This window comes from Aythya ferina, assembly GCF_964211825.1.
Source record: "Aythya ferina genome assembly, chromosome: 3".
NCBI classification, from domain to species: Eukaryota; Metazoa; Chordata; class Aves; order Anseriformes; family Anatidae; genus Aythya; species Aythya ferina.
Window position 1 is genome coordinate 119,289,957 of NC_140298.1, and position 27,161 is coordinate 119,317,117.

At 48.0% G+C, this 27,161-nt stretch overlaps 1 protein-coding gene and 1 pseudogene across 3 annotated transcripts in view; both read left to right on the forward strand.

Moving 5' to 3' along the window:
• The window catches only part of LOC311434121 (interferon-induced very large GTPase 1-like), a 67,092-nt gene that overhangs the window by 39,759 nt on the left and 172 nt on the right, over positions 1–27,161 (forward strand). The window contains exon 3 of one of the 2 annotated variants that reach the window (XM_084514028.1): positions 5,602–6,141. The exons of the other annotated variant lie outside the window; for it this stretch is intronic. Coding sequence (XP_084370154.1) covers positions 5,602–5,828 — 227 coding nt within the window. The 3' untranslated portion in view covers positions 5,829–6,141. Of the gene's footprint in view, positions 1–5,601; positions 6,142–27,161 lie in introns of those variants that run through there. 2 annotated transcript variants of the gene reach the window in all.
• On the forward strand, positions 18,170–27,142 carry LOC311434119 (interferon-induced very large GTPase 1 pseudogene; annotated as a pseudogene). The gene is made up of 2 exons (XR_014698900.1): positions 18,170–18,467; positions 19,233–27,142. The product of XR_014698900.1 is annotated as an interferon-induced very large GTPase 1 pseudogene (transcript).

Sequence of the window (27,161 nt, forward strand, 5' to 3'; positions counted from 1 at the left end):
AAGAGGGTGGATGGGGGGAAGGTGCTTTTGGGTTCTCTCCTTTGTTTCTCACTTCTCTAGCTTGTTAGTAATTAGCAATAAATCTTACTATCTCCCTATGCCGAGTCTGTTTTCCTGTCACAATAATTACTGTGTGATATCCTTGTCCTTATCTCAACCTTTGAGCCCTTTTCATCGTATTTTCTCCCTGCTCCCCTTTGAGGAGGGGGAGTGAGAGAGTGGCTGTGGTGGAGCTCGGCCACCCACCCAAGTAAAACCACCACAGAAGTAGACTCAACAAACTCCCTGGGTAAAAGGGAGTTTATAAGTTTAAAATTCTACTGTGTAGAATTTTATAAAAATCAAAAGGGAAAGTCCAGAGTCGCGCCAGCTTTGTGGAAAAGCAACTTGGCGCTCAGATTTGTGCAATGCTATAAAAACCAATATCACGACCTATTGTGTGTATCTGGAGTATTGCACACTGCATAAGAAATGCAAACACTTTATCAGAGAGCACTTTGACCCTGGCTCCCCTCAGATCCTCATAGACAAGCAGACGGCGTTTGGGCTGGATGGGCAGCATGAGGTGGATCAAAAACTGTCTGCAAGGCCACGGCCTGGTTTAGTTGGAGGCCAGTAACAAGCAGAGTATCAAAAACTCAGAATAGGGCAGTCAGAGGTTCTCTGAAGAGTCGTCCCACCAAGACCGCTTGATAAATTTGGAGGTGGGGCCTAATAAGGAGTCTGTATCCTTAGCAGATAGAATTTGGGGCAGCCAAATCATCCTTAGCTTATAAGATACCAGACTTAATTTGACTAGTAATACCTTAAGAGTAACAGGGGTAGACAGGTCTGGAATGTTGGTGTCACTTTTTGAGTCTACTGAATTAATCTGGGAGACTAAAAGGGTCACCTGGCAATTGTTACATGTACCCGAAGCAGGAACAAATTAATTAGGGGGAGATTGAATAGTCAAATTAGGATTGCAGTTGAAGACCTGTGAAAAAAGAATAACAGTCTCAATGAATTTATTTACAGAGAATGACGAAAAAGAAATAGATCCCAATGGACGGGTATGTGTTAGAACTAAACAGTTAGGTTGGTCCAATGTGAAACAGGGATTGTTGTGAAAGTAGCAGGGCAGAACTCTAACCTTTGATAGTACATATTGCTTGTTCAGCACTATGGCACCAGGCTGCAAGTCATCTGGATTGAAAAAATACTGCCATCAGCACAGCATGCCCTGGGCACGTGGCTGTGCGTTATCGCAGTAGCCTGTCAAGGATTGCCAAGTGCTCTGTGAGGCCAGGGCCACCAATTGTGCGCTGCCCTGACTTTGGGATTATGCACAGAATCTTAGAATCATAGAATATCCTGAGTTGGAAGGGACCCATAAGGATCATCAAGTCCAACTCCTGGCACCACAGAGGTCTACCCAAAATTTTAGACCATGTGACTAAGCGCACAGTCCAAATGCTTCTTAAATTCCGACAGACTTGGTGCAGTGACTACTTCCCTGGGGAGCCTGTTCCAGTGTGCGACCACCCTCTCAGTAAGGAACCTCTTCCTGATGTTTAGCCTGAACACTCTCCAACAGTTTAATGTCCTTCTTGTACTGTGGTGCCCAGAACTGCACCCAGTACTCGAGGTAAGGCTACACCAGCGCAGAGCAGAGCAGGACAATCACTTCCCTCAACCAACTAGCGATGCCGTGCTTGATGCACCCCATGGTACGGTTGGCCCTCCTGGCTGCCAGGGCACACTGCTGGCTCATATTCAACTCTTCTTCCCACATACAAACTTTACTATTTCATATTATTAATGAGCCCCATTTCAACCATAAATCCTCGGAGCTTCAGGAAAAGAGCTGAAGCACTCAGCCTTCTGTCTTTTAGACAAACATTACCACCTTTTCCACAAAAATTTACATTTTAACAGGACCAAATTTCATGCTGAATGCCAATTTTTCTCATGCACTTTGTTAGTGTGAGAAACACTCCATAGCCAATAACTTATGCTGAGGCGAGGATCTCAGTGAAGTAGTAATTTATTTGCGATTGCAATGGCGGGCACCCCACAAGCAGGAGAGAGCGCATCTACTAGTTCCAAAACACAGTTTATATACTTTTTGATGACAGGACCCTCCCCTGTTTCCCCACTGAGTGGGTAATCCAGGTTCACAATCTATCTGATGCTTCACAAACAATGCATGGCCTTCAGTTGCCGGCTTGTTAAATTTCAATTTCCTTTTGCCATTTTTACTGTTTGAAGTGGTAATGTTTCTTCACTTATCTGACTTGACTTAACACCATGATTTTTACCTCATTGTCCTAAGGAGTCTGGTTGCCTGCATTTTACAAGGTCACCTGCTTAAGCTTTCTTATCACTGTAAGCATATCACTGTAAGCATATCTCAGTACCACATTCCTTCCTTCTAAACAATGTAGCTCTGCAAAAACAACATTTCTATTTCTACATTAGTAAAGCCATACAAAACAAGGAATCACTCCTGTGTATCCGTCAATATGGGGGTTTAAAAGGTATTGACGCCTAAATAATTTGCTCTCCCCCTTCGTACCAAATTCCCAGGGCTCAAGCCCGAACCACCAAAGAAATGACTCTCTCAGTTCTGCTTTGATAATCAGTCAGCCCCCTCCCTCCCCCCAGTACTTGGGAAACTGACCAAAGACCACAGCAAATATACCAACACTTCTCGACCGTTAGTTACTTAGATAATGCTCCTGCCTTTTTTCTTGTCACACTCAAAGCATTTAAGAGCAAAAAAATAGGATCACAAGATAGACCACCAGGCCAATATATTAGGCACCACCAATCAAAACTTGAATAAAACAGCCCTTCTTTTCAGTCTGTCACGCACTTTGTTCATCTCCGCCCTCTCCCCTCGCAGAGAATATGGAACCGCGGATCGGAACACTGCACTCGCTTTGCAGCGACGCTGCGTCTCACTCACACAGCACAATCATGCAATCACACAGAGAGGCCTTGTTATATATGGAGTGGTAATTCGTGTTGAGAAAATGGTTGATATTAATAAAGAAGGGGGAGATGTGGGAATGTGGCCATGGGGGTTGGAAAGCCCCATGGTTGAGATAACATTAGACTCTTAACGACGAGGCCATCAGGAATATACAAGAGTTTAGAGGGAACAAAGAAGGGTGATTCAGGAGACTCCATGCAGTCTCCGGTTTCTTGTTCTCCAGATGGTCTCTTGTTCTCCAGCCATTAAGGCATGGAAGTTTCTGGGTGTTTGCTGTTGTTGTTACATTCAAAGTTGTTTGACCAATGAAAAGTTGTTTTGAAAAGAACTGCTGTGGAGAGAAGGGTGTAAGAGGGGAGCCTGCCCTCAAGAAAAAGGAAGAAAAAGAAAAAAAAAAAAAAAAAAAAAAAAGAAAAAAGAAAGGCAACACGATGAAGTTACGTCATCAATAAAGAAGCAGGAAAAAGGAGTGAGAGGGAACAGGCTGGCAGAATGGAGACCAGGACGGGAGCAGGCACATTGATTGCCTCATGAAGATGGGTTCGGCCAGACTCAGCAAACCGCTCAGAGAAGCTCATACAGAAAGTTGCTGGAAATAGGCGCACTGGAGCTGGAGAGAAGCTCAAGCTGAGAGAAGCCGACCCGTGCACACAACTGCCTCTCGCTGGTAAGCAGCTGCGCATTATGGGGAATCATCCATCCCTGGAGGTCTTTAAAAGGTCTGGCTGCTCTTGGCTTTCTGGCTGCTCTTGGCTTGGACTGGCGCACGCTTCGTTGGGTTAGAAACTGGCTGGATAGCCGGGCCCAAAGAGTCGTGGTGAATGGAGTCAAGTCCAGTTGGAGGCCAGTCACTAGTGGCGTCCCCCAGGGCTCGGTGCTGGGGCCGGTCCTCTTTAATATCTTCATCGATGATCTGGACGAGGGCATCGAGTGCACCCTCAGTAAGTTCGCAGATGACACCAAGTTAGGTGCGTGTGTCGATCTACTCGAGGGTAGAAAAGCTCTGCAGGAGGATCTGGATAGGCTGCACCGATGGGCTGAGGTCAACTGCATGAACTTCAACAAGGCTGTCGTGGTTTAACCCGGCTGGCAGCTAAATACCACGCAGACGTTCGCTCACCCTCCCCCCTCCCTCTCTGGAACGGGGGAGAGAAATGGAAAGTGAAGCCCGTGAGTTGAGATAAAGACAGTTTAATAAGACAGGAAAATAATAATAACAAAATAATAATAACAATAATAACAATAATGTTACAATGGTGATAATAGGAAAGTAATAATAATATGTACAAACAAGTGATGCACAATGCAATTGCTCACCACCCGCTGACCGATGCCCAGCCTAACCCCGAGCAGTCCGGCCCCCTCCCCCCGTCTAGTCACCCCTATATATTGTTTAGCATGATGTCAGATGGTATGGAATACCCCTTTGGCTAGTTTGGGTCACCTGTCCTGGGTCTGTCCCCTCCCAGCTCTTACTGCACCCCCAGCCTGCCTGTTGGCAGGACAGAGCAAAAGGCTGAGATGTCCTTGGCTTGGTATAAGCACTGCTCTGCAACAATTAAAACATCGGGGTGTTATCAGCACTCTTCTCATCCTAAGCCAAAACACAGCATTCCACCAGCTACTAGGAAGAAAATTAATTCTGTTCTAACTGAAACCAGGACAAAGGCCAAGTGCCGGGTCCTGCACCTGGGGTGCAATAACCCCAAGCAGAGCTACAGGATGGGAGAGGAATGGTTGGAGAGCTGCCAGGCAGAGAAGGACCTGGGAGTGATGGTGGATAGTCGGCTGAATATGAGCCAGCGGTGTGCTCAGGTGGCCAAGAAGGCCAGCGGCATCCTGGCTTGTATCAGAAACAGTGTGGCCAGCAGGGCTAGGGAGGTGATCGTCCCCCTGTACTCAGCTCTGGTGAGGCCGCACCTCGAGCACTGTGTTCAGTTTTGGGCCCCTCGCTACAAGAAGGACATGGAGGTGCTTGAGCGGGTGCAGAGAAGGGCGACGAGGCTGGTGAGGCTGGAACAGACTGTTAGCGTTAGGTCAGAGGTTGGACTTGATGATCTTGAGGTCTCTTCCAAACTAGAAATTCTGTGATTCTGTGATTCTGCATTTCAGCATGTAATGCTGTTACTATGAAAGCATTCAGTCAGCTGTTTTTGCATCAACCACGGTTGTCAAAGACAGAAAAGACAGAAAGGATAAAATCTCTCTTTGGCTGGATGAATTCTGCAGAGCACTTGGAGACATGCTAAACTTGCCCAGGAGCAACCTGAAGGACATTGAACATCAGGAGATAAGAGACATAGAGTTCCTGAATAATGCCATGACAGAAGCACTGTCTCCCATTATTGATGATCTCAGGAAGGAGTTTGAAGAAGCTCGTATGATCTCCTTTGAAAGGCAGCCTCACACAATACTGGCTGAGCAGTTTGCAGGGTGCCAGGAGCAGTGTCCATTTTGTGGGGCTGTTTGCACTAACACTATGCCAAACCATGACGGAGACCACCGGGTTGTCTTCCATCGTCCACAAGTTTTGTCAGGATACAAATGGCATAAAACAGACAACCTAGTCATTGATATTTGTTCTAGCGATGTTTCAAGTGACTGCTTATTCAGGATTGGTGAAGACAGATGGATCCCCTACAAGAAATACCGGGATGCAGGACATCCCTATTCCACTTGGAGCATTCCTCCTGACCCATCCATGCAAGCATACTGGAAATGGTTTGTGTCTTCTTTCAGGACACAGCTAGAACATCGCTACAATGGGAAATTTCATGGCAAAGGAGAAATCCCTGCTTCATGGTACACAGTTACAAAGCAGAATGCACTCGCTGAACTGGAGAAATGTTAGGCTAAGTTGGTATGAAGGAAAAACTGCAAGTGCTTTGCATTTTAGAAGAACATAATACGAGGAATACCACAAAATCTTCTTGTAATGATTATGATTTAACCTTGTCAATAAAACTAAATGTAATTGCTGCAACATTGGGTGAACTAAGGAGTACTTCTCATGCCGCTGCTCAGCGATTCCCTTGCTGTGTGATAAAGTCAAAGTCCTCTCCCTTTCTTGCCATAAATATTTACATCAGCTTTGTCTTAAAGCAAACTAGAAAAATATTCCTGCAGGAAGCAGGCATACCGCCAAGATCAAGACCAAGTGCCAGATGAAGAGTGAAGGCAACATTAGCAAGTACCAGTTTTATCAGCGGCTATGAGAAAAGAAATGACACTGGCAAATAATAGTTTCACAGAATCACAGAATTGAAGGGATTGGAAAGGACCTCAAAAGATCATCAGGTCCAACCCCTCTGCCAAATCAGGTTCCTTAGAGCAGGCTGCCCAGGTAGGTGTCCAGACAGGCCTTGAATATCTCCAGAGAAGGAGACTCCACAACCTCCCTGGGCAGCCTGTTCCAATGCTCCATCACCCTCACCGTGAAGAAGTTCTTTGTCATATTGGTGCGGAACTTCCTGTGCTCCATCTTGTGGCCATTACTCCTTGTCCTGTCCCCACAAACCACTGAAAAGAGGTTGGCCAAATCCCTCTGTCTCCCACACCTCAGGTATTTATACACATTGATGAGATCCCCTCTCAGTCTTCTCTTCTCCAGGCTGAACAGTCCCAGGTCTCTCAGCCTTTCCTCATAAGGAAGATGCTCCAGGCCCTGTATCATCTTTGTGGCCTTCCGCTGGACTCTTTCCAGGAGATCCCTGTCCTTTCTGTACCCAGAACTGGACAAAGTACTCCAGGTGAGGCCTGACCAGGGCAGAGTAGAGGGGGAGGATCACAGAATCACAGAATCACAAAATTTCTAGGTTGGAAGAGACCTCAAGATCATCGAGTTCAACCTCTGACCTAACGCTAACAGTCCCCACTAAACCATATCCCTAAGCTCTACATCTAAACGTCTTTTAAAGACCTCCAGGGATGGTGACTCCACCACTTCCCTGGGCAGCCCTTTCCAGTGCCTCACAACCCTTTCAGTAAAGAAGTTCTTCCTAACATCTAACCTAAAACTCCCCTGGCGCAACTTAAGCCCATTCCCCCTCGTCCTGTCACCAGGCACGTGGGAGAACAGGGCAACCCCCACCTCGCTACAGCCTCCTTTAAGGTATCTGTAAAGAGCAATAAGGTCACCCCTGAGCCTCCTCTTCTCCAGGCTGAACAAGCCCAGCTCCTTCAGCCGCTCCTTGTAGGACTTGTTCTCCAGGCCCCTCACCAGCTTCGTCGCCCTTCTCTGCACCCGCTCAAGCACCTCGATGTCCTTTGTGAGGAATGTTTTAACAATTCGTGTTCATAAAGAACAATTCTGTTTGAATCCTGTCTGCCTCTTGGCCCTGCACTGGCAATTTAATTCTTGAACCACAGATGCAGTGTGTCCCAGTCTCCCCCTCATTCTAGTCAATTTATCACTTCTTAAATTTATGAACCTGTTTCCTTTTGTTATTCCGGACTTCTATTTCTAACACTGCTATAGATGTGTCTGTGAATGGCTGGGGAAGAATGTTTTAATTACTCATGTGTCTGGGAGTTTCAGAACAACTGATAACAACTAGTGACTGTTATGGGATAGTATGTGGATCTTTGGTATCTGGTTAGGGGGGGCCAAGAGATAAAGAGGAAGGAGAAAGAAGCTGAAGGACGGCTGGGAGACAAGACTTGAAGAGGATGTTCTATAAACTTGGCATGGTGCCCAGTAAGTACAAAGGGGGAGAGGAAGACTATGAGCCTTCAGCATGAAAGACCCCTAGAGACCCCCAGAAGAGACCCCAGAGGAGACTGCGCATGCTCCAGTAGGAGGGACTGCACCCCGGAAGCTAATTTTAATAATCTATTTTTTTAGAAGTAGTAATGAATATGTATTAGTCTAGGAGCATAAAAATCAGCTGCTTGATGTAACTGGTGTGTGTCCTGGTGGAGCGGAGACACCCGGTGCACCCAGCGCTGTTTGCTTACCTCTATTCCTTTATATTCTTTCAATAAATCCTATTTTTTTATTTAATCCTAATTTGAATCCTGAGCCATTTATAACACCTTCTTGTAGCGAGGGGCCCAAAACTGAACACAGTACTCGAGGTGCGGCCTCACCAGAGCCGAGTACAGGGGGACGATCACCTCCCTAGCCCTTCTGGCCACACTGTTTCTGATACAAGCCAGGATGCCGTTGGCCTTCTTGGCCACCTGAGCACACTGCTGGCTCATATTCAGCCGACTATCCACCATCACTCCCAGGTCCTTCTCTGACCAAGACAGCTCCCGACAATCACATCCTCCACCAGTCCTCTGTTTGTGAAGAGAAGGTCTAGCGGGGCACCACCCCTGGTAGGTTCACTAACCAGCTGCGTCAGGAAGCTATCTTCCACACTCTCCAGAAACCTCCTAGACTGCTTTCTCAGGGCTGTGTTGTGCTTCCAGGATATGTCAAGGAAGTTGAAGTCCCCCACGAGTACAAGAGCTGAAGATTTCGCAACTTCTGTCAGCTGCCTGTAGAACTCCTCATCCGTCTCCTCATCCTGGTTCGGCGGTCTATAGCAGACCCCAACCAGGATGCTAGCCTTGTTGTCCCTGCCGATCCTAACCCAAAGGGACTCGACCTTGCCATTCCTAGCCTCGAGTTCTACAACCTCGAAAGACTCTCTAATATAGAGAGCCACACCACCACCCCTTCTGTGCTGCCTGTCCCTTCTGAAGAGCTTATAGCCAGGCATTGCAGCACTCCAGTCATGAGACTGGTCCCACCACGTCTCCGTGATGGCAACCAAGTCGTAGCCTGCCTGCTGCACGATGGCTTCTAGCTCCTCCTGTTTGTTACCCATGCTGCGTGCATTGGTGTAGATGCACTTCAGCTGGGCCATTACCTTATCCCCCGGCCTTGCCATTGTTCCCCCTGGCACAGCCCCAACAATCCTTGCCTCAGCCCCATCCCCCTTCTTACCTAGTTTAAAGCCCTCTCAATGAGCCCTGCCAGCTCCTGGCCCAGGATCCTTTTTCCCCTAAAAGATAGGGACCCATCTGCGGCCATCAGGATCACCACCCTTGACCTGCTGGCCACACTCCCCTTAATGCATGCCAGGATCCCATTAGCCCTCTTGGCCACAAGGGCACAGTGCTGGCTCATGGTCAACCCATCGTCCACCAGGACGCCCAGGTCCTTCTCCTCAGAGCAATCACCTCTGCCAATTCCTGTAGCACACGTGGATGCATCCCATTGAGACCATGGATTTGTGTGCGTTGAGCCCACTCAGACGCTCCTGAACCACTCCCTTGTCAACAAGGGGAGAGATCGCCACTTCCCAGACTCTTTCTCCTCCCTCCAGGGTCAAGGAGTCCTGGGGGGGAGTCCTTGAAGTAAAGACTAATGCAAAGAAAGCATTCAGTATCTCCGTCTTCTCAGTGTCTCCCGTCACCAGAACACCCCCCTCATTTAGCAGGGGACCCACATTATCCCTAGTCTTCCTTTTACTGTTTACATACTTTAAAAAAAAAAAAAAAAAAAAAAAAAAAAAAAACTTCTTATTATCCTTTATCTCTTTCGCAAGCCTCATCTCTAGGTGGGCTTTAGCCTTTCTCGTCGAGTCCCTGCAGGCACTGACAACACTTCTATACTCCTCCCAAGAGGACAGGCCCTTTTTCCACATTTCATAAACTTTCCACTTCCTTTTGATCCTATCGATGAGCTTCTTGCTCATCCATGCAGGTTTCCTGTCCCCCTTCCCCAGTTTCCTACTCTTAGGGATGCACCGATCCTGAGCTTGGAAGAAGTGCTGTCTAAATGTAGCCCAGCTCTCACAAGCACCCTTGCCTTCTAGCCACCTAGCCCATGAGACACTCCCAAGCAGGTCCCAGAAGAGGTCGAAGTTGGCTCTCTGAAAGTCCGGGGTACCAATCCTGCTTTTAGCCTTAGTTCTTCCACCAAGTTCCATCTGGAACTCCACCATCTCATGTGTCCAGACGTCCAGGCGTCCAGACAGGCCTTGAATACCTCCAGAGAAGAAGACTGCATCCCAAGCTGCCCCTGACCTTCACATCCCTAACAAGGCCATCCCTGTTGGTAAGAACGAGGTCCAGGAGCACGCCCTTCCTCCTTGGCTCCTCCACCACCTGTGTCAGAAAATTGTCCTCAATGCATTGTAGGAACCGTTTGGACTGTGCGTGCCTGGCCGAGGTTCTTACCCAACAAATGTCCAGAAAATTGAAGTCCCCCATGAGGACCAGTGCCTGTGATCATGAGGCTATTACCAGCTGCTTGTAGAAGGCCTCGTTGACCTCCTTCTCCTTTCCCTGCAGCAATACTTGTCACACTTGCAGAAAGGACAGTGGGATCTGCGAGCAGGTGAACATTTGTGGGGAACTCTGCTATTTTGTTTTGTTTTTGTCTGGAGAACATGGAAGTGCCTCTGCCTGCACCAGTGCAGTGGCAGGAGGTTTTTACTACGCACCTTTCCTGCAATCATGCTGCAAACCCAGTGACCAGAGTCTCCCGAAGAACTGGCAAAAGTGGTGATTCATTATAATGCTTTGTAGTCTTTGCTAAGAAACTGTTTGAGTTGGACTGGACTGGTCTCTGCATGCTTCATTTGCAGGTGAGCCACAATTATCCTAGAATCATGAAATCAGAATGGTGTGGGTTGGAAAGGACTTCGAAGATCATCTCATTCCAACCCACCTCCTCCCCCCCAGCTATGGGCAGGGCCACCTCCCGCTAGATCAGGTTGCTCAAAGCCCTGTTCAACCTGGCTTTGAACACTTCCAGGGATGGGGCATCCACAGCATCTCTAGGAAACCTATTCCAGTGCCTCACAGCCCTCATAGTAAAGACCTCATAGTAAAGATTTTCTTCCTCATTTCTAATCTAAATCTCCCCTCTTAGTTTAAAGCCATTACCCCTTGTCCTATTGCTACACTTCCTGATAAAGTCCCTCCCCACCTTTCCTGTAGAATCACAGAATTATTAAGGTTGGAAAAGACCTCAAAGATCATCTGGTCCAACCAATGTCACCCACCAAACCATGTCCCCAAGCACCACGTCCAACCTCTCGTTAAACACCCCCAGGGACGGTGACTCCACCACCTCCCTGGGCAACCCGTCCCAAGGCTTGACTGCTCTTTCTGAGCAGAAATGTCTCCTCATTTCCAGCATGAACCTCCCCTGGCACAACTTGAGGCCATTCCCTCTTGTTTTACCTGTGAGAAGAGGCTGAGCCCCAGCTCTCCACAACTTCCTTTCAGGTAGTTGCAGAGAGTGATAAGGTCTCTCCTGAGCCTCCTCTGCTCCAGACTAAACAAGCTGACCTCAGTTCCCTCAGCTGCTCCCCATAGGATTTGTGTTCCAGACCCTTCACCAGCATCATAGCCCTACTTTGGACATGCTCTAGGACCTCAATGTCCTCCTTGTAGTGAGGGGCCCAAAGCTGAACACCAGAGCAGAGCACAGGGGGATGATCGGCCCTGCTGGCTGCACTGCTCCTGACACAACCAGGATGCCCTTGGCCTTCTTGGCCACCTAGGCACACTGCTGGCTCATGTTCAGGTGAGCATCGACAGCACCGCCAGATCCTTTTCCTCTGCACAGCTTTCCAGACACTCTGCCCCAAGCCTAGAGCAATGAGTGGGGTTTTTGTGGCCAAAGCGCAGGACCCAGCACTGAGCCATGTTGAATCTCATCCCCTTGGCCTCTGGCCATCGATCCATACCGTCCAGGTCCCTCTGCAGGGTCTTCCAACCCTCTGGCAGATTGACACTTCCCCCCAGTTTAGTGTCATCTGCAAACTTAATGAGGGTGCACTCAATTCGCTCATCCAAGTCTTCAATAAAGATATTAAAGAGGATGGGCCCCAACACTGACCCCCAGGGAACACCACTGGTGACTGGTCACCAGCTGGATTTCAATCCGTTCACCGCCACGCTCTGGGCCTGGTCATCCAGCCTCTTTTTATCCCAGCAAAGAGTGTTCCTGTCCAAGCCATGACATCGTGTCAAAGGCCTTGCTGAAGTCTAGGCAAACGACATCACCAGCCTTTCCCTCATCCTCCAGGTGGGTCACCTGGTCATAGAAGGAGATAAGCTTGGTTTCATAACCTCCCCTGGCACCGAGGTCAAGCTCACAGGCCTTTAGTTCCCTGTGTCCTCCTTATGACTCTTCTTATAGATAGCCATCACATTTGCAAGTCTCCAGTCATCTGCGACATCTCCAGTTGACCAGGACCGCTGACAGATGATGGAAATTGGCTCAGCAATCACATCTGCTAGTTCCCTCAGCACCCTCAGGTGGATCCCATCTGGCCCCATGGACTTGTGACAGTCCAGGTGGAGCAGTAGGTCTCTTACTCTTTCCACCTGAACATATGTATATAAAGCAAGTGAGCTGTTTGGGGATGTCAAATACACTCACACACACACTTGAGCCATAGAATGAAACAACAAAGAATTTATTAATGAGTTAGCTTGTTAAAATTAATGAGTTAGCTTGTTAGCATTGTTATACCAACAATGCCTTTTTCAAATCAGACCAACCTAACAGTTTTTAGTCCTAACACATGCCACCGCATGGTCTGAGAGTGGAACACGCTGGTACTCAGCTACACATGGTACATGGTTTTGATACAGCATGGTGTCAAAATAGAGATGCTATGAAACTGCGTAAAAAGGATAGCAAGCATGGGCTACAAGATGCAGCACAGGCAGATGCAGTGAGAACTAACAAAGTGTAGAGTGATCACTTTTGTAACCAAGGCCACCCCCAACGCCAGGACAAGCTGTTCCACAACACACCAAACAACTTACACATGCCACCGCGTGTTCCACTGTTGGAAGAGATCGATATTCCACAATCCGTACTAGACGCTGTTGAAACAGAGAGTCTATTACTGATATCAGACAGGGCAATAGACATGGAACACAGAATGCAATTCATAGGAGAATTACACAGTAGTTTTATAGCCATGCCACCCCCCCCCTCCCCACACACACACCCCATACAGTCTCCAAACAGGTTCCTGCTATCATTCATCTTCAGTTGTTTGCTTAATTCTTCTCATTCCTTCACTGGTACCAACTGGGAATGATCGTACAACACATATCCCCAGAGTCCTCGCAACTGTGACCATGGACAAGTAACAAAAATCAATTGCAGTTCTATCTTGTAGCATACCATGCCTTATTAAATTCAGGTCAAGCATCAAGCCAGATAGGGCATAGTGGCATTGCTAAATTTCCTTAGCCAGAACCTTAGGTGATTTAGGGTGGTTAACGCTCAAGCACTAGCCAGGACAGGTTTCATACAATTCATCCACCATGAAACTAAGTCATTTTCCATGCATACATGAAAAATGTGCAATAGGTGACCGACAACGAGCCCAGGAAGCTCAATCCTTGGGACAGGAGGCTTGGTGTCTCCCCAGCTCTGGATAACCAACCATTCCAGGAGTCACTCCAGGTCTCGCAGATTGACGCTTAGGACACGTATTGGCCACAAAAGTGGCTACCCATTGCTTTCCCAAAGGGGCTCCAACCAGACAGGTGAAAAAAGGTTCTGCGGTGTAGCAAGACCCAGGCACGTAGCATCTTGGCCCGGGGCATTAGCCTGGGTTACCATATGTTCTGTTGAGGGAGTGCGACGATCCAGGCCAACCTGAAAAACAGCCGGGGGGGATCAGGGGTGAAAGACAGCAGCTGGGAGAGAAACTGGAGTGATAAACACCCTTACAGACACTAAGGTCAGTGAAGAAGGAGGGGGAGGAAGTGTTCCAGGTGTCAGAGCTGAAGTTCCCCTGCGGCCTGTGGTGAGGACCATGGTGAAGCAGGCTGTCCCCCTGCAGCCCATGGAGTACCATGGTGCAGCAGGGTTCCACGCTGCAGTCTGTGGAGGAGACCACGCAGGAGCAGGTGGACCTCCACAAAACGAGACTGCCGCCTGTGGAGGATCCCCACTGGAGCAGATTCCAGGCCGGACCTGTAGCCCGTGGAGAGGAGCCCACGCAGGAGCAGGTGGCCTGACAGGAGCTGCTGCCTGTGGGGGACCCATGCTAGAGCAGTTTGCTCCTGAGGGTTGGACCCCGTGGTACAGACCCATATCTGGAGCAGTTCTGGAAGAGCTGCTGTCTGTGGGAAGCCCACACAGGATCAGTTCAGGAAGGACGGCATCCTGTGGGAGGGACCCTGCGTGGAGCGGGGACAGACAGTGACCAAGAAGGAGCGGCAGAGACAAAGTGCCATAGACTGACCACAACTCCCATTCCCCCATTCCCCTGCATCTCGTGGGAAAGAAGGAGGTGGAGGAGGGTGGATGGGGAGAAGGCATTTTTGGTTCCTTTCCTTTGTTTCTCACTTCTCTAGCCCATTCTTTTGCCTGTAATAGGCAACAAATTTTATTATCTCCCTACTCTGAATCTGTTTTGCCCATCAACAATTTTGAGTAATTGTTGAGCAATGTCCTCGTCCTTATCTCAAGCCTTGAGCCCTTTGTATCGTATTTTCTCCCCTTTTCCCTTTGAGGAGGAAGAGGAGTGAGAGTGGCTGAGGTGGAGCTCAGCTGCACATTCGAGTAAAACCACCACACATAACTACCTCAGTAGCAACTGGAATGTTAGCCTCCTCCGCTATTTTCCCTATCCGGACTGCTTGCATATGCAGCCACTGTGTGGTGCCGAATGCCCCTAGGGAGCCTCCTATTGCTAGTGCACCTCCTCAGAGTATATCCATGCCAGTCATAAACTCTTCAACTTCAGCAATCATGACCTGATAGTCATGAGGTAGCCAATTGCCTATTTGCAACTTGCGTTTCATGAATTTCCCCGTGACTGATTGCTCCCTTAGACCCCGCACCAGGGTTAAAGTTCTGTTATGTTTTCCTGGGTTGCCATGTATAATACTGACCTCCGCCCCAGCGTCCACTAACGCCCTAATCAGTTGCTTGTTTATTTGGGTCCACCATGTAGTACAAAGGATAAACACCTGTGGGTGCTGTCCAGTTACATAATTGTCCATAAGTTCTGGGGTGATTAGCGTCCCAGTGGGGGTCTGTCAGGGGAACACAAAGAATTTATTAATGAGCTAGCTTGTTAACATACCGACCCCAGGGTGATGACAAGGGTACTGATGGGCACAATGCTTTTCCCAGTCATTGGTGTCATAGATACTTAGCCAGGTTGTGGTCGGCATCCCGTTGGTGCGGTAGGCATCAATGTCTTGCAGGTTTCCCTGCGGAGGTAACATTAACCTTGGTTGATGTTCCTGCCCCCTCCCCCTCCCAACACAGAGCAACTTGCTCTTTTTATGGGTTGTGCCCCTGCACAACCAGGGTAAACGACCTGATGTGGTCTTCTTGAACTTTAGCAAAGCTTTTGACACAGTTTCCCATAGGATCCTACTGGACAAAATGTCCAGCATAGAGCTAAAAACAAAAAATCATACGATGGGTGAGCAATAGGCTGATGAGCAGGGCTCAAAGGGTTGTGGTAAATGGGGCCACTTCTGGCTGGCAGATGGTCACTAGTGGGGTCCACCAAGGCTCCACTTTAGGGAGTCAGTCCTCTTCAATCTTTTTATAAACGGTTTGGATGTAGGACTAGAGGGTGTTTGGAGCAAATTTGCTGACGACACCAAGCTTGGAGGAGTTGTGGACTTTGTTGAAGGTGGAAAGGCCTTGCAGAGAGACCTGGACAGACTGGAGAGCTGGGCGATCACCAACCACATGAAGTTTAACAAGAGCAAGTGCCAGGTCCTGCTCCTGGGACGGGGCAACCCTGGCTATACGTACAGAATGCGGGACAAAACGCTGGAGAGCAGCCCCGCAGAGGGGGGTCTGGGGGTTGTGGTTGACAGCAAGCTGAATATGAGCCAGCAGTGTGCCCTGGCAGCCAGGAGGGCCAACCGTACCCTGGGGTGCATCAAGCATGACATCTCTAGTTGTTTGAGGGAAGTGATTGTCCTGCTCTGCTCTGCGCTGGTGCGGCCTCACCTCGAGTACTGCGTGCAGTTCTGGGCACCACAGTACAAGAAGGACATTAAACTGTTCGAGAGTGTCCAGAGGCTGGTGACAAAGATGTTCAAGGGCCTAGAGGGGAAGACGTATGAGGAGCGGCTGAGGGCACTTGGCCTGTTCAGCCTTGAAAGAGGAGGCTGAGGGGGGACCTCATCGTAGAACAGCTTCCTCACTAGGGGGAGTGGAGGAGCAGGCGCCAATCTGTTCTCCTTAATCACCAGTGATAGCACCTGTGGGAATTTTGTCAAGCTGAGGAACTTGGACTAAACTTAGGCTAAACATCAGGAAGAGATTCCTTACTGAGAGGGTGGTCGCACACTGGAACAGGCACCCCAGGGAAGTAGTCACTGCATCAAGCCTGTCGGAATTTAAGAAGCATTTGGACTGTGCGCTTAGTCACATGGTCTAAAATTTTGGGTAGATCTCTGTGGTGCCAGGAGTTGGACTCGATGATCCTTACCCTTACGGGTCCCTACCAACTCAGGATATTCTATGATTCTCTGATTCTGTGCATAATCCCAAAGTCAGGACAGCGCACAATTGGTGGCCCTGGCCTCACAGAGCACTTGGCAATCCTTGACAGGCTACTGCGATAACGCACAGCCACATGCCCAGGGCGTGCTGTGCTGATGGCAGTATTTTTTCAATCCAGATGACTTGCAGCCTGGTGCCATAGTGCTGAACAAGCAGTATGTACTATCAAAGGTTAGAGTTCTGCCTTGCTACTTTCACAACAATCCCTGTTTCACATTGGGCCAAGCTAACTGTTTAGTTCTAACACATACCCGTCCATTGAGATTTATTTCTTCTTCATCATTCTCTGTAAATAAATTCATTGAGACTGTTATTCTTTTTTCACAGGTCTTCAACTGCAATCCTAATTTGACTATTCAATCTCCCCCTAATTAATTTGTTCCTGCTTCGGGTACATGTAACAATTGCCAGGTGACCCTTTTAGTCTCCCAGATTAATTCAGTAGACTCAAAAAGTGACACCAACATTCCAGACCTGTCTACCCCTGTTACTCTTAAGGTATTACTAGTCAAATTAAGTCCTGATATCTTATAAGCTAAGGATGATTTGGCTGCCCCAAATTCTATCTGCTAAGGATACAGACTCCTTTATAGTCCCCACCTCCAAATTTATCAAGGGGTCTTGGTGGGATGACTCTTCAGAGAACCTCTGACTGCCCTATTCTGAGTTTTTGATACTCTGCTTGTTACTGGCCTCCAACTAAACCAGGCCGTGGCCTTGCAGACAGTTTTTGATCCACCTCATGCTGCCCATCCAGCCCAAATGCAATCTGCTTGTCTATGAGGATCTGAGGGGAGGCAGGGTCAAAGTGCTGTCTGATAAAGTGTTTGCATTTCTTATGCAGTGTGCAATACTCCAGATACACACAATAGGTCGTGATATTGGTTTTTACAGCATTGCACAAATCTGACTTCTGCTCCGGCGCCTGGAGCACCTCTCCCCCTCTTTCTTCACTGACCTTGGTGTGCTCAGGGGAAGGGTCTTCACCTGGGCTAGGGTCATCCCAAGCTGTGGGTGTGTTTTTGAGCATTACAATGACATTACAATGAGCAAAGCATACCTTCACACAATACCATTCCTCTCCTTTTGCCAACTCAGCCCTATTCCCCTTGGCATGTCAATTACCACATCCATTCTTCCTTATATTCCATACCATATGATGTCACACAGTAATAAAAAAAAAGGGGGGAGAATAAAATAGGAAATAAAAAAGGAAAAATAAAAAAGGGAGAAGAGGGGAAGGAGAGGGGGGCTCTCATTATGAACACTTCTGTCCTCCCAAACAACCGCTATATGCATTGAGGCCCTGCATCCTGGGATTTAGCTGAACGTCATTCATTGATGGGAAGTAGACAGGAATTTCTTTTCTCTCTCCCCGTGCTTCCACGCAGCCTTCACTTGTGTTTATTTTTTCTGCTTGTTTTGTTTTTTCCTTCTTTTCTTTTTCCTCTTCCTTTCCCCATTAATTGAATTAGATTAAATTAAATTAGGTTAAATTAGATTAAATTAGATTAAATTAAATTCACTATCTCAGTCCATGAGTTTTTTGGGTTTTGTTTTCTTTTAAGCATACTTTCTTCTCCACATCTTCTTCAAAGGAGGGGGAGTGAGAACACATTGTGGTGGAGTTCAGCTGCCCAGCAAAGTAAAACCACCATACCCCCCTGGCTGGGGCTTGGGATGCAGATGCCCCAGCAGCCTGGCTCAGCCCCAGCACAACCAGCAGCTGCCAAATTTCACTTTCAGGTGCTGTATCATCTAATGGCCTGACTTCCAAGAAAGAAGAAAGCCTCTCCCTGCTGTGTAAACAGGAAGCTTCAACCAGTGCAGAGGCCTGGGGCTCTGTAAGGGGTGGGGTAGGAGCTGGACTTTGGCAGTGCAAGAGCTGGGCTGAGGCGGTGCAGCAGCTGGGCTGAGAGGCTGCCGGAGCTGGGCTGAGGCGGTGCAGAAGCTGCAGAGCACCAGGGTGGGCAGGTAGGTCCCCGCTGACTTGCTCTGGGCAGGGCAGGGGCCACACAGGGAGACCCCTTTTCCCCCTGGGCCTCTGGTGCCCAACCACCCTCTTGGTGAAGAACCTTTTCCTGATATCCAGCCTGACCCTCCCCTGTCTCAGCTCCATGCCGTTCCCTCGGGTCCTATTGCTGGTCACCAGAGAGCAGCACCTGCCCCTCCGCTCCACTCGTGAGGAAGTTGGAGGCCACCATGAGGTCTCCTCCCAGTCTCCTCTTCTCCAGGCTGAACAATCCAAGTGACTTCAGCCGCTCCTCATTTGCCTTCCCCTCTAGAAAATTTACCATTGTTTTTCCCTTGGTTAGTAGTTTTGCATGACAAAAGTGTAAGGGTATGTGGATGGCGAGAGTGTTGGCTTCATTAAGGTTATCCAGTCTCCAGTCGCTACTTGATGGGCCAGAGATTGCCTCTCTCCAGGCAATCCCTTTCTCTACCTTGTGTGGGCGAGTGCTGTAAGGACGAGGAGCCAGTGATGGGTGAGACCAGTCCTGGCAGCTTATACATGGGTGCTGTTGAAGGCAGCGCCTTGTCCATAGCTATTAGTGCAGCCGTGCCAGTGGTTGCGTGTGTCTGTCTGTCTGTGTGTGCCTATCTCGGGGGTGCCCGAGGCTGGGTTCCAGCAGCAGGGCAGAAGAAATCCATGAGCCGGGAACTATGGAGAGGCCTCTTCTAAGGGGTGGTGGCCTCCTCTAACCTGATGTAACAAAAGTCTCTTCTCCCCTTCCACAGCCATGGAGTCACAGGAGGAGAGAGCAGATGCTGGGGAAAAGGCACGAATTGCTAAGCAATTGCTGGCAGAAGCATTTGAGAAGGAAGGACTTGATGAAGAATACTGGATCCCCAAACTGTCAGAGATATTGGGTGTTAAGTCAATAAATGCTTTGAAACATCTACAATATGAAGACTACCTTAAACTGGCACATGAAGGACGGTATAACTGGGAGACCAAGGCACTCCAAAGGCTCCTGGGAATCACAGGCAATGAAGCAGCTGTTGATGAGCTGCAGAAACAGCACTTGGATGTGATGAAGCAGAGACAAGACGAAGCAAAGTCAATCCTACGGGAGCTGGAAGAAATACAGAAGAGCTGCAGCCACAGCAAGGAAATGATAAGACAGAAAGAGGAGGCCCTACAGCAAGCCATGGACATTCCCAAGGAGTACTGGGCACCTCCAGAGAAGGCATTGCTGGATGAGCTGGTGAGCATCCGGAAGCAACTGGAGCAGCAGGAGAAGTCCATGGGGGAGAGGGAGAACGTCTCTGATGAGGAGGTCGTGAGACGGGCATCGGGAGGCCTGGCTCTGCAGGGGATTTACCAAACTAAGAGCCTGGAGGATGTGCTGGCAAAGCGAGAGCAACTCATCAGGGTCCCTGATGGCTTCATGCTCACTGGTCCAGTGCAAGGGTCGCTGCTTGAGAGGAAGGAGTTCTCCTCCTCTGAAGAAGAAGCCACTTTCACCAAGTCCATGGAGCAGCTGGGGTTCAGCATCAGCGCTTCTGCCAAAGCTGGGTTCTGGGGGTTCAGTGTTGAAAGAGGTGTAGATTCCAGCGAGTCCTCACAGTCAGAGGACTCCCGTCGGTCACGCTCGGAGCAGGCGTACATTTGCACCACCAAGTACCAATACATCCCTCTGGCCTCCTACTACTTCCAAAAGGACCAGCTTCGCCTCTCAGATGCAGCCCTGCGAGAGCTGCAAGACATCGAACAGCTTCTGAGCATCACCCAGGAGGCAGACAGGTTCCACCTACTGAAGAGCAGGTGCGCCAGCTTCTTCAGCAGGTTTGGGTCCCACGTGAACCAGGGACCCCTCCACTTTGGGGGAATATTCTGGTGGAAAGCATCTGCCGAAGGTTTCAGGGCAGAGCAATGGGATGAGATGAAGCAACAAACATCTGAAGCACTGAACAGCTACGTTGGGGCTAGCTTCAGCGGCTTCGGTACCAAGTGGGGAGTGAAGGGGGATGCTTCAAACTCCAGCTCACAGGCATCATTTCACGGAAGAGACAGAAGCAGCACCCACAGAGCAGTTCAGCTCTATGTGACCAAAACAGGGGGCCCAGCAGAGACGGATTCCCTTCCCGAGTGGAAATGCGGGCTTATGGCCAATAACACAACCTGGTGTGTGATCGACCGGGGCTTTCAGCTGATCCCAGTGTGGGACATAATCCTGTCCAACCACAGCAGCGATTTTAAAGCCTCCCATCAAATGGGCAGTAGCCTCAGGGCTGTCTATGAAGAGCTAACGAATCACAACACCAGCGTGATCTTTGGAGAGGAACTGGCCAGTGCCGTAGAAGAGGCCAGAGCTTTCCTGGAGCAAGTGAAGACCTGGGAGGGGACAGTGGATGAAAAGAAACTGCTCATGTTGCTAGATCTTAAACAGAGTCTGAATAAGAGAACAAAAACTCACAGTGTCTGGATCAACATATGTCTGTCAGACAAAGCATTGCAGGAGTTCCTGGTGAACACTGTTTCTTTTTGCCAGAAGTCTTCTCCGGAAAAAAACACCTACATCAAATCTATGCTGCAGTGCCTGCTGGATCCTCACATCTATTCTGTCAGGGACTTCCCCAAGACTTCCTTCATTATGCAATGGGTCTTCCACAAGAAGGAGCACACACTTCCCAAAACCCCCAGTATTTCCAGTCTTGATGATCTCAGTACGACACTGCTGCAAATGAAGGAGGACATCATGGAAGTCACCTACGCACCGGAAACTTCTGCATCTGCCATTCATGAGGCAAAGATCAAAGCCACCTTCACTATAAGCCAGTCTGTTTCTTCCTTGCTCCAGTCTCTGCAGCAAAGGGCACAGGAAGACATAGAACTCTTAGTGCTCTTAGTTACAACCAGCACGGGATACCAAGTAGAAAGCGGCACTTTTCAGTACCTCCTTGGGTGTCCAGAAATTAATTTCATGATACAGGAAATGCGCGTGGCACATAACAAGTATCAGAGCCTGAAGGAACAGGATGTTTGCAGAGCTCAGGCCTTCCTGCTGCTGACGGGGCTCACCATAACATCCGAAAACAAGAAGGTGACCCCTGAGCAGAAGCATGACCGCTTACTTTTCATGAAAGAAAAGATGAAAAACACATGGTCCACAGAGATGAAAGCTCTCCTCGAAAAGCACAATGCATTCAAAGACTGGGAGATGCTGGAAAGAGATTTGCAATCCTTTATCGATGGGCAAGTGGAGGACACATCTGGCAATCTGAAGAAATACAATAGAATCAAAGACATGAAAGATGCTTTTCAAGGCATGCAGCCTCCCAGTCAGTGCAAACCCAAATCAGACAGCAGCAAATCCAAAGCAAGTCAAGCCACTGCAAGCCCAGAGCTCCTCCACTTACTTAAGCGCCTCGGGCTGGAAAGGTACTATCCAAGAAAAATGGGTACAGAAGATTACCACATAATACACCAGAAATCTGTACACGACAGCCAGCCCAGCGTGGACAGCGAGCTACCATTTTACTTCCTGCAAAGGCTCCTGACCGTGGATTATCAGGTGAGGTACCTGACTTGCAAGGAGACGAGTAAGCCGGGAGTTGTGCCCACACCAAACACCTCAGGGGAGGAGCACGAGCCCTCTGATTCCTTTGATGACTTTCTCAGTGACTTGGACAAAGGAGCCCCTGAATCTGCAAGCAGGGAGAGTCATGTGCACCCCATGGACCTCCAGATGGCAATTTTTCATTGTGCTGATGATTTCATGAGACAGTACCTTTCATCCAAGCTCGCTTTCTGCCAGTTTGCACTACCCCTCCTGGTACCAAACCCGGGCACTTCACAGATAGAGTTCCCTCTCTGGTCCCTCAGCCAAATCAAGAAGAGCTGGAAAGGGACGGTGAGATCAGGAGAGCAGACGAGCACTAGCAGTCACAACAACAAACTCATTTATCAGGCAGAGATGCCCATCGTGTCCTTCCTCCGCATCGGCAGTTCTCCTTCCTCTTCCAAGTCTCAGCTCCTGAATGCCCTGCTGAGCAGGAAGAAACACGACACTTTTTTCCACCGCCATTGCGAAGGCAGCACCAAAGACTGCTTCCTGATGAAAGGTGTTGTGGAGATCTCCTGGTACCTTCCCCGTGGTAGCGACGACGACAGCTTTAACGGCCCTGTTGCTTTCTGTAACCTGCACGGAGATGCGAGAGATTGCGAACCCCAGCTGCAGTTTTTACAGGAGATCTCTGCCGTGAACGTGGTTCTTGTTTCTGAGTTGGATCAGAGCAACGAGAAAGGCAGGAAAATTTTACATGATCTGTGGCAGTCTCAGAGGCCTTTGGTTTGCCTTTTCACTGAGAAAGAGAGCATTGCAGCTGGCCGATCTGGCCAAAACGTAAGAATAGGGATCAAGAACAGAAATGAAGCAGAATTAGTGGGTGAGCTGACAAAAACCATCCGAGACCTAGTGGAAGGGTCGAGCACGCTTGTTAGCCTCAATGCATGCCTGAGCACAGCTCGCGAGCACGGCTTCTTAGTCGATGAAGATGCAGAAGCGTGCGTGACAGCCAAAGAAATGGCAATCAAACTGGTGAATCTGTTGAAGAAGGAGAAGTTGTCTGAGATCAAATCACAGCTACTGCCTCTTCAGGGAAAACTGTGGTACCTGTGGTGTGAAAAGGACAAAGAACTCACTCGCTTGCAGGAAAAAGGGAACAAGAGCATAGAGCATCATCGGAGCCAAATTGAATTGGAGAAGTCTGCAATACGGCAAGAGCAACGAGGAAAAGCGTTTCCCCTCAATCAGCTGATGAAAACAGTCCTTGAATTTCTCCAGTCACAGCCAGACAATAGCAAGAAATTTTTTCTGCAGTGGATGAAGATCTTCATGGATGACATCTCCTCTGATCGCCTTGATGAGCTGAAGAGAGAGTACCATCAGTTATGGTCTCAAATCCTGGCATTAAAGAAAAACAATGGAAAAAGTGACCTGAAAATGCAATTGATGAAGAAATTAGATGCCCTTTCTGATGAAATCAATGATTCGTCCATTGGCCTTGAGCATATTTTGAGAGAGGTGGGGCAGATTTATGAGGCACTGGAATCAACAACCTCCAAAGAAAAATGGTATGTCAAACTACCTGAAATTGCTGCCAGTCTGATGGTTTTAGGGTATCCCATTGAGCTGATGGATGGTGATGCTTCTTACATACCACTGCAATGGATCGGAGCCGTCTTTGACAGGTTAATTGAGAAGCTAGGGGACAAGCGAGTATTTGTGCTTTCCGTGCTTGGCATCCAGAGCACAGGGAAGTCAACCCTGCTGAATGCCATGTTTGGTCTGCAGTTTAACGTCAGCGCAGGGAGGTGCACCCGGGGAGCGTTTATGCAGCTCATTAAAGTGGACGAGAAGCTCCAACAGGATTTGAACTTTGATTACATGCTTGTTGTTGACACAGAAGGACTTCGTGCCATAGAGATGGCCAATAAGCAGTCACTTAACCACGACAATGAGCTGGCCACCTTTGTCATTGGCATTGGCAATATGACTCTGATCAACATCTTTGGAGAAAATCCTTCGGAAATGCAAGACGTCCTTCAGATTGCTGTGCAGGCTTTCCTGAGGATGAAGCAAGTTAATCTTTCCCCAGGCTGCCTCTTTGTGCACCAAAATGTGGGTGAAATAACCGCAAAGGAACAGAACATGGAAGGACAAAGACATCTGCAGGAAAAGCTGGATGAAATGACCGTGATTGCCGCCCAGCAGGAATTCTGTGACATCACCTGCTTCAGCGACGTCATCCGCTTTGACGTGAACACCCACATTCATTACTTTGCTCACCTGTGGGAAGGAAACCCACCGATGGCACCGCCCAACCCCACCTACAGCCAGAACGTCCAGGAATTAAAGAGCAAAATTCTCCAAGCTGCCAAGAAGGAATCGCACAGCAGCGTTTTGAGGCTCTCCAGCTTGAAAGTTCGTATTAGTGACCTGTGGAATGCCTTGCTGAATGAAAACTTCGTTTTCAGCTTCAAGAATTCAGTGGAGATTGCTGCCTACAAGAAACTGGAAACTGCATTTAGTCAGTGGACCTGGCAGCTGAGAAGTCACATCTTAGACTTGCAAATGAAACTGGAAAACAAGGTGCGGAATGGGGAGTTGGGCAAGGTCACCACGGAACACCTTGAAAAACTGGTGCAAGAGAGAAGTGATGCCATCACCAAGAACATGGAAACGTTCTTCAGTGAAGACAAAGATCGTGAAATACTGATCCAGTGGAAATGCAGCACAGAACTGAAGCTGAAAGAACTGAGAGAGTCCCTTCTTGTTGAAACACGAAGGAAGTGTGAGAAACTTCTAGAAGTAAAGAAGAGCCAGAGTAAACTGGATGAGAGGAAGTCCACATATGAAAATGAGCTCCTGAGAAAGAGCAGAGAGTTGGCCCTGTCTCTAAAAGGCCAGAAATTAGGTGAAAGTGAACTGAGAAACTGCTTCAATTCTATCTGGATGCAGTGGGTTGCTGAAGTGTCCTCTGCTGCTCCCCCTCTGGAACAGGTGGACATCGATGTGGACATAGAAAATGTCCTTCTAGAGCACTTAAGGGAGTCTAATATAGGTAATCAAATATTGAATTTCTACCAAAATAATATATTTTCTCTTGACATGGAGAAACATGTGTCTAAGAAAAAAGGCTTCTGCATCTTTTCTAAGAGCTTGGACGAAGCCAATGAGAAGAGCATGCACCACATTACAGATAGCATCATAATGCGTGTGAAGGAAAACATTGAGAAGAAGAAAAAGGACAAAATGGATTACAGTCGAACTTTTATTCATGAAATACTAAATGAAGTGGAGAAAGGTATGAACTCAGTTCCTAACACTGCAAATTACAGTTTTAATAAAGATTACAGAATAGATTTATTACTGTACCTGTGCAGAATGGCAGCAGAAATGTTTAAAGACATGCATGAAGCATTCAGGAAAGCAAATGATCCAGTCGTCTACCTGGAGAGCAAGAGAGAAGACTTCTTCAAATGTTTCCAGATTTCCTGCCAAGGAGCCTCTTGCATCACAACATTTGCTGATTTCCTGTGCAGCAAGATTGCCCCAGCTCTTCGACACGCCATCTATGAGAAGACAGCTCTTGACATAGCTCGAGACGTGAAGAATAAAATTCCAGATTTCGGAGGCAATAGATCCACTCTGGAATATTACATGCTGAAATACCTAGCAGAAGAAGAAAATTTTGAAAATTTCAAGCATTACCTTAATGCCCCAGGAGACTTTTTAAATAATTACATTAAGACAAAAGTTGAGACGTACTGTTTAGATAAAAACAGAAGGCTAGAGATGTTTTTAAGAGAATCCCTCTCTCGTTCCTATGAAAGCATAAAGTCAGCAGTTTTTGCATCAACCACAGTTGTCAAAGACAGAAAAGACAGAAAGGATAAAATCTCTCTTTGGCTGGATGAATTCTGCAGAGCACTCGGAGACGTGCTAAGCTTGCCCAGGAGCAACCTGAAGGGCATTGAACATCAGGAGATAAGAGACATAGAGTTCCTGAATAATGCCATGACAAAGGCACTCTCTCCCGTTATTGATGATCTCAGGAAGGAGTTTGAAGAAGCTCGTATGATCTCCTTTGAAAGGCAGCCTCACACAATACTGGCTGAGCAGTTTGCAGGGTGCCAGGAGCAGTGTCCATTTTGTGGGGCTGTTTGCACTAACACTATGCCAAACCATGATGGAGACCACCGGGTTGTCTTCCATCGTCCACAATTTTTGAGAGGATTAATATGGTATGAAATTAGAGGATCTAAATGTCATAAAACAGACATCCTAATCACTGATATTTGTTCTAGCCTTGTTTCAAGTGACTGCACATTCGTGGTTGCTGAAGACACATGGATCCCCTACAAGAAATACCGGGATGCAGGACCTCCATATTCCACTTGGAGCATTCTTCCTGATCCATCCATGCAAGCATACTGGAAATGGTTTGTGTCTTCTTTCAGGACACAGCTAGAACAATACTACAATGGGAAATTTCATGGCAGAGGAAAAATCCCTGTTTCGTGGCTAACAGTTACAAAGCAGAATGCACTCGCTGAACTGGAGAAATATTAGGCTAAGATGGTATGAAGGAAAAACTGCAAGTGCTTTGCATTTTAGAAGAACATAATACAAGGATAACAATAAAATCTTCTTGTAATGATTATGACGTAAACCATGTCAATAAAACTAAATGTAATTGCTGCAACGTTGGGTGAACTAAGGAGTGCTTCTCATGCCGCTGCTCAGCGATTCCCTTGCTGTGTGATAAAGTCAAAGTCCTCTTCCTTTCTTGCCATAAATATTTACATCAGCTTTTTCTTAAAGCAAACTAGAAAAACATTACGGTAGCAAGCAGTCATACCGTCAAGATCAAGACCAAGTGCCAGATGAAGAGCAAAGGCAGCATTAGCAAGTACCAGTTTTATCAGCGGCTATGGGAAAAGAAATGACACTGGCAAAGAACAGTTTCCCTGCAGCAATACTTGTCACACTTGCAGAAAGGACAGAGGGGTCTGCAAGCAGGTGAACATTTGTGGGGAACTCGTCTATTTTGTTTTTTAGGGATTGTTGTTTGCATTCATAAACTCAGTACTCAGGTGCTGTTCTCTTTCTGATGCCATTAAAGCAATTAACGCAGCAGCCTATGCGGATTTAGACA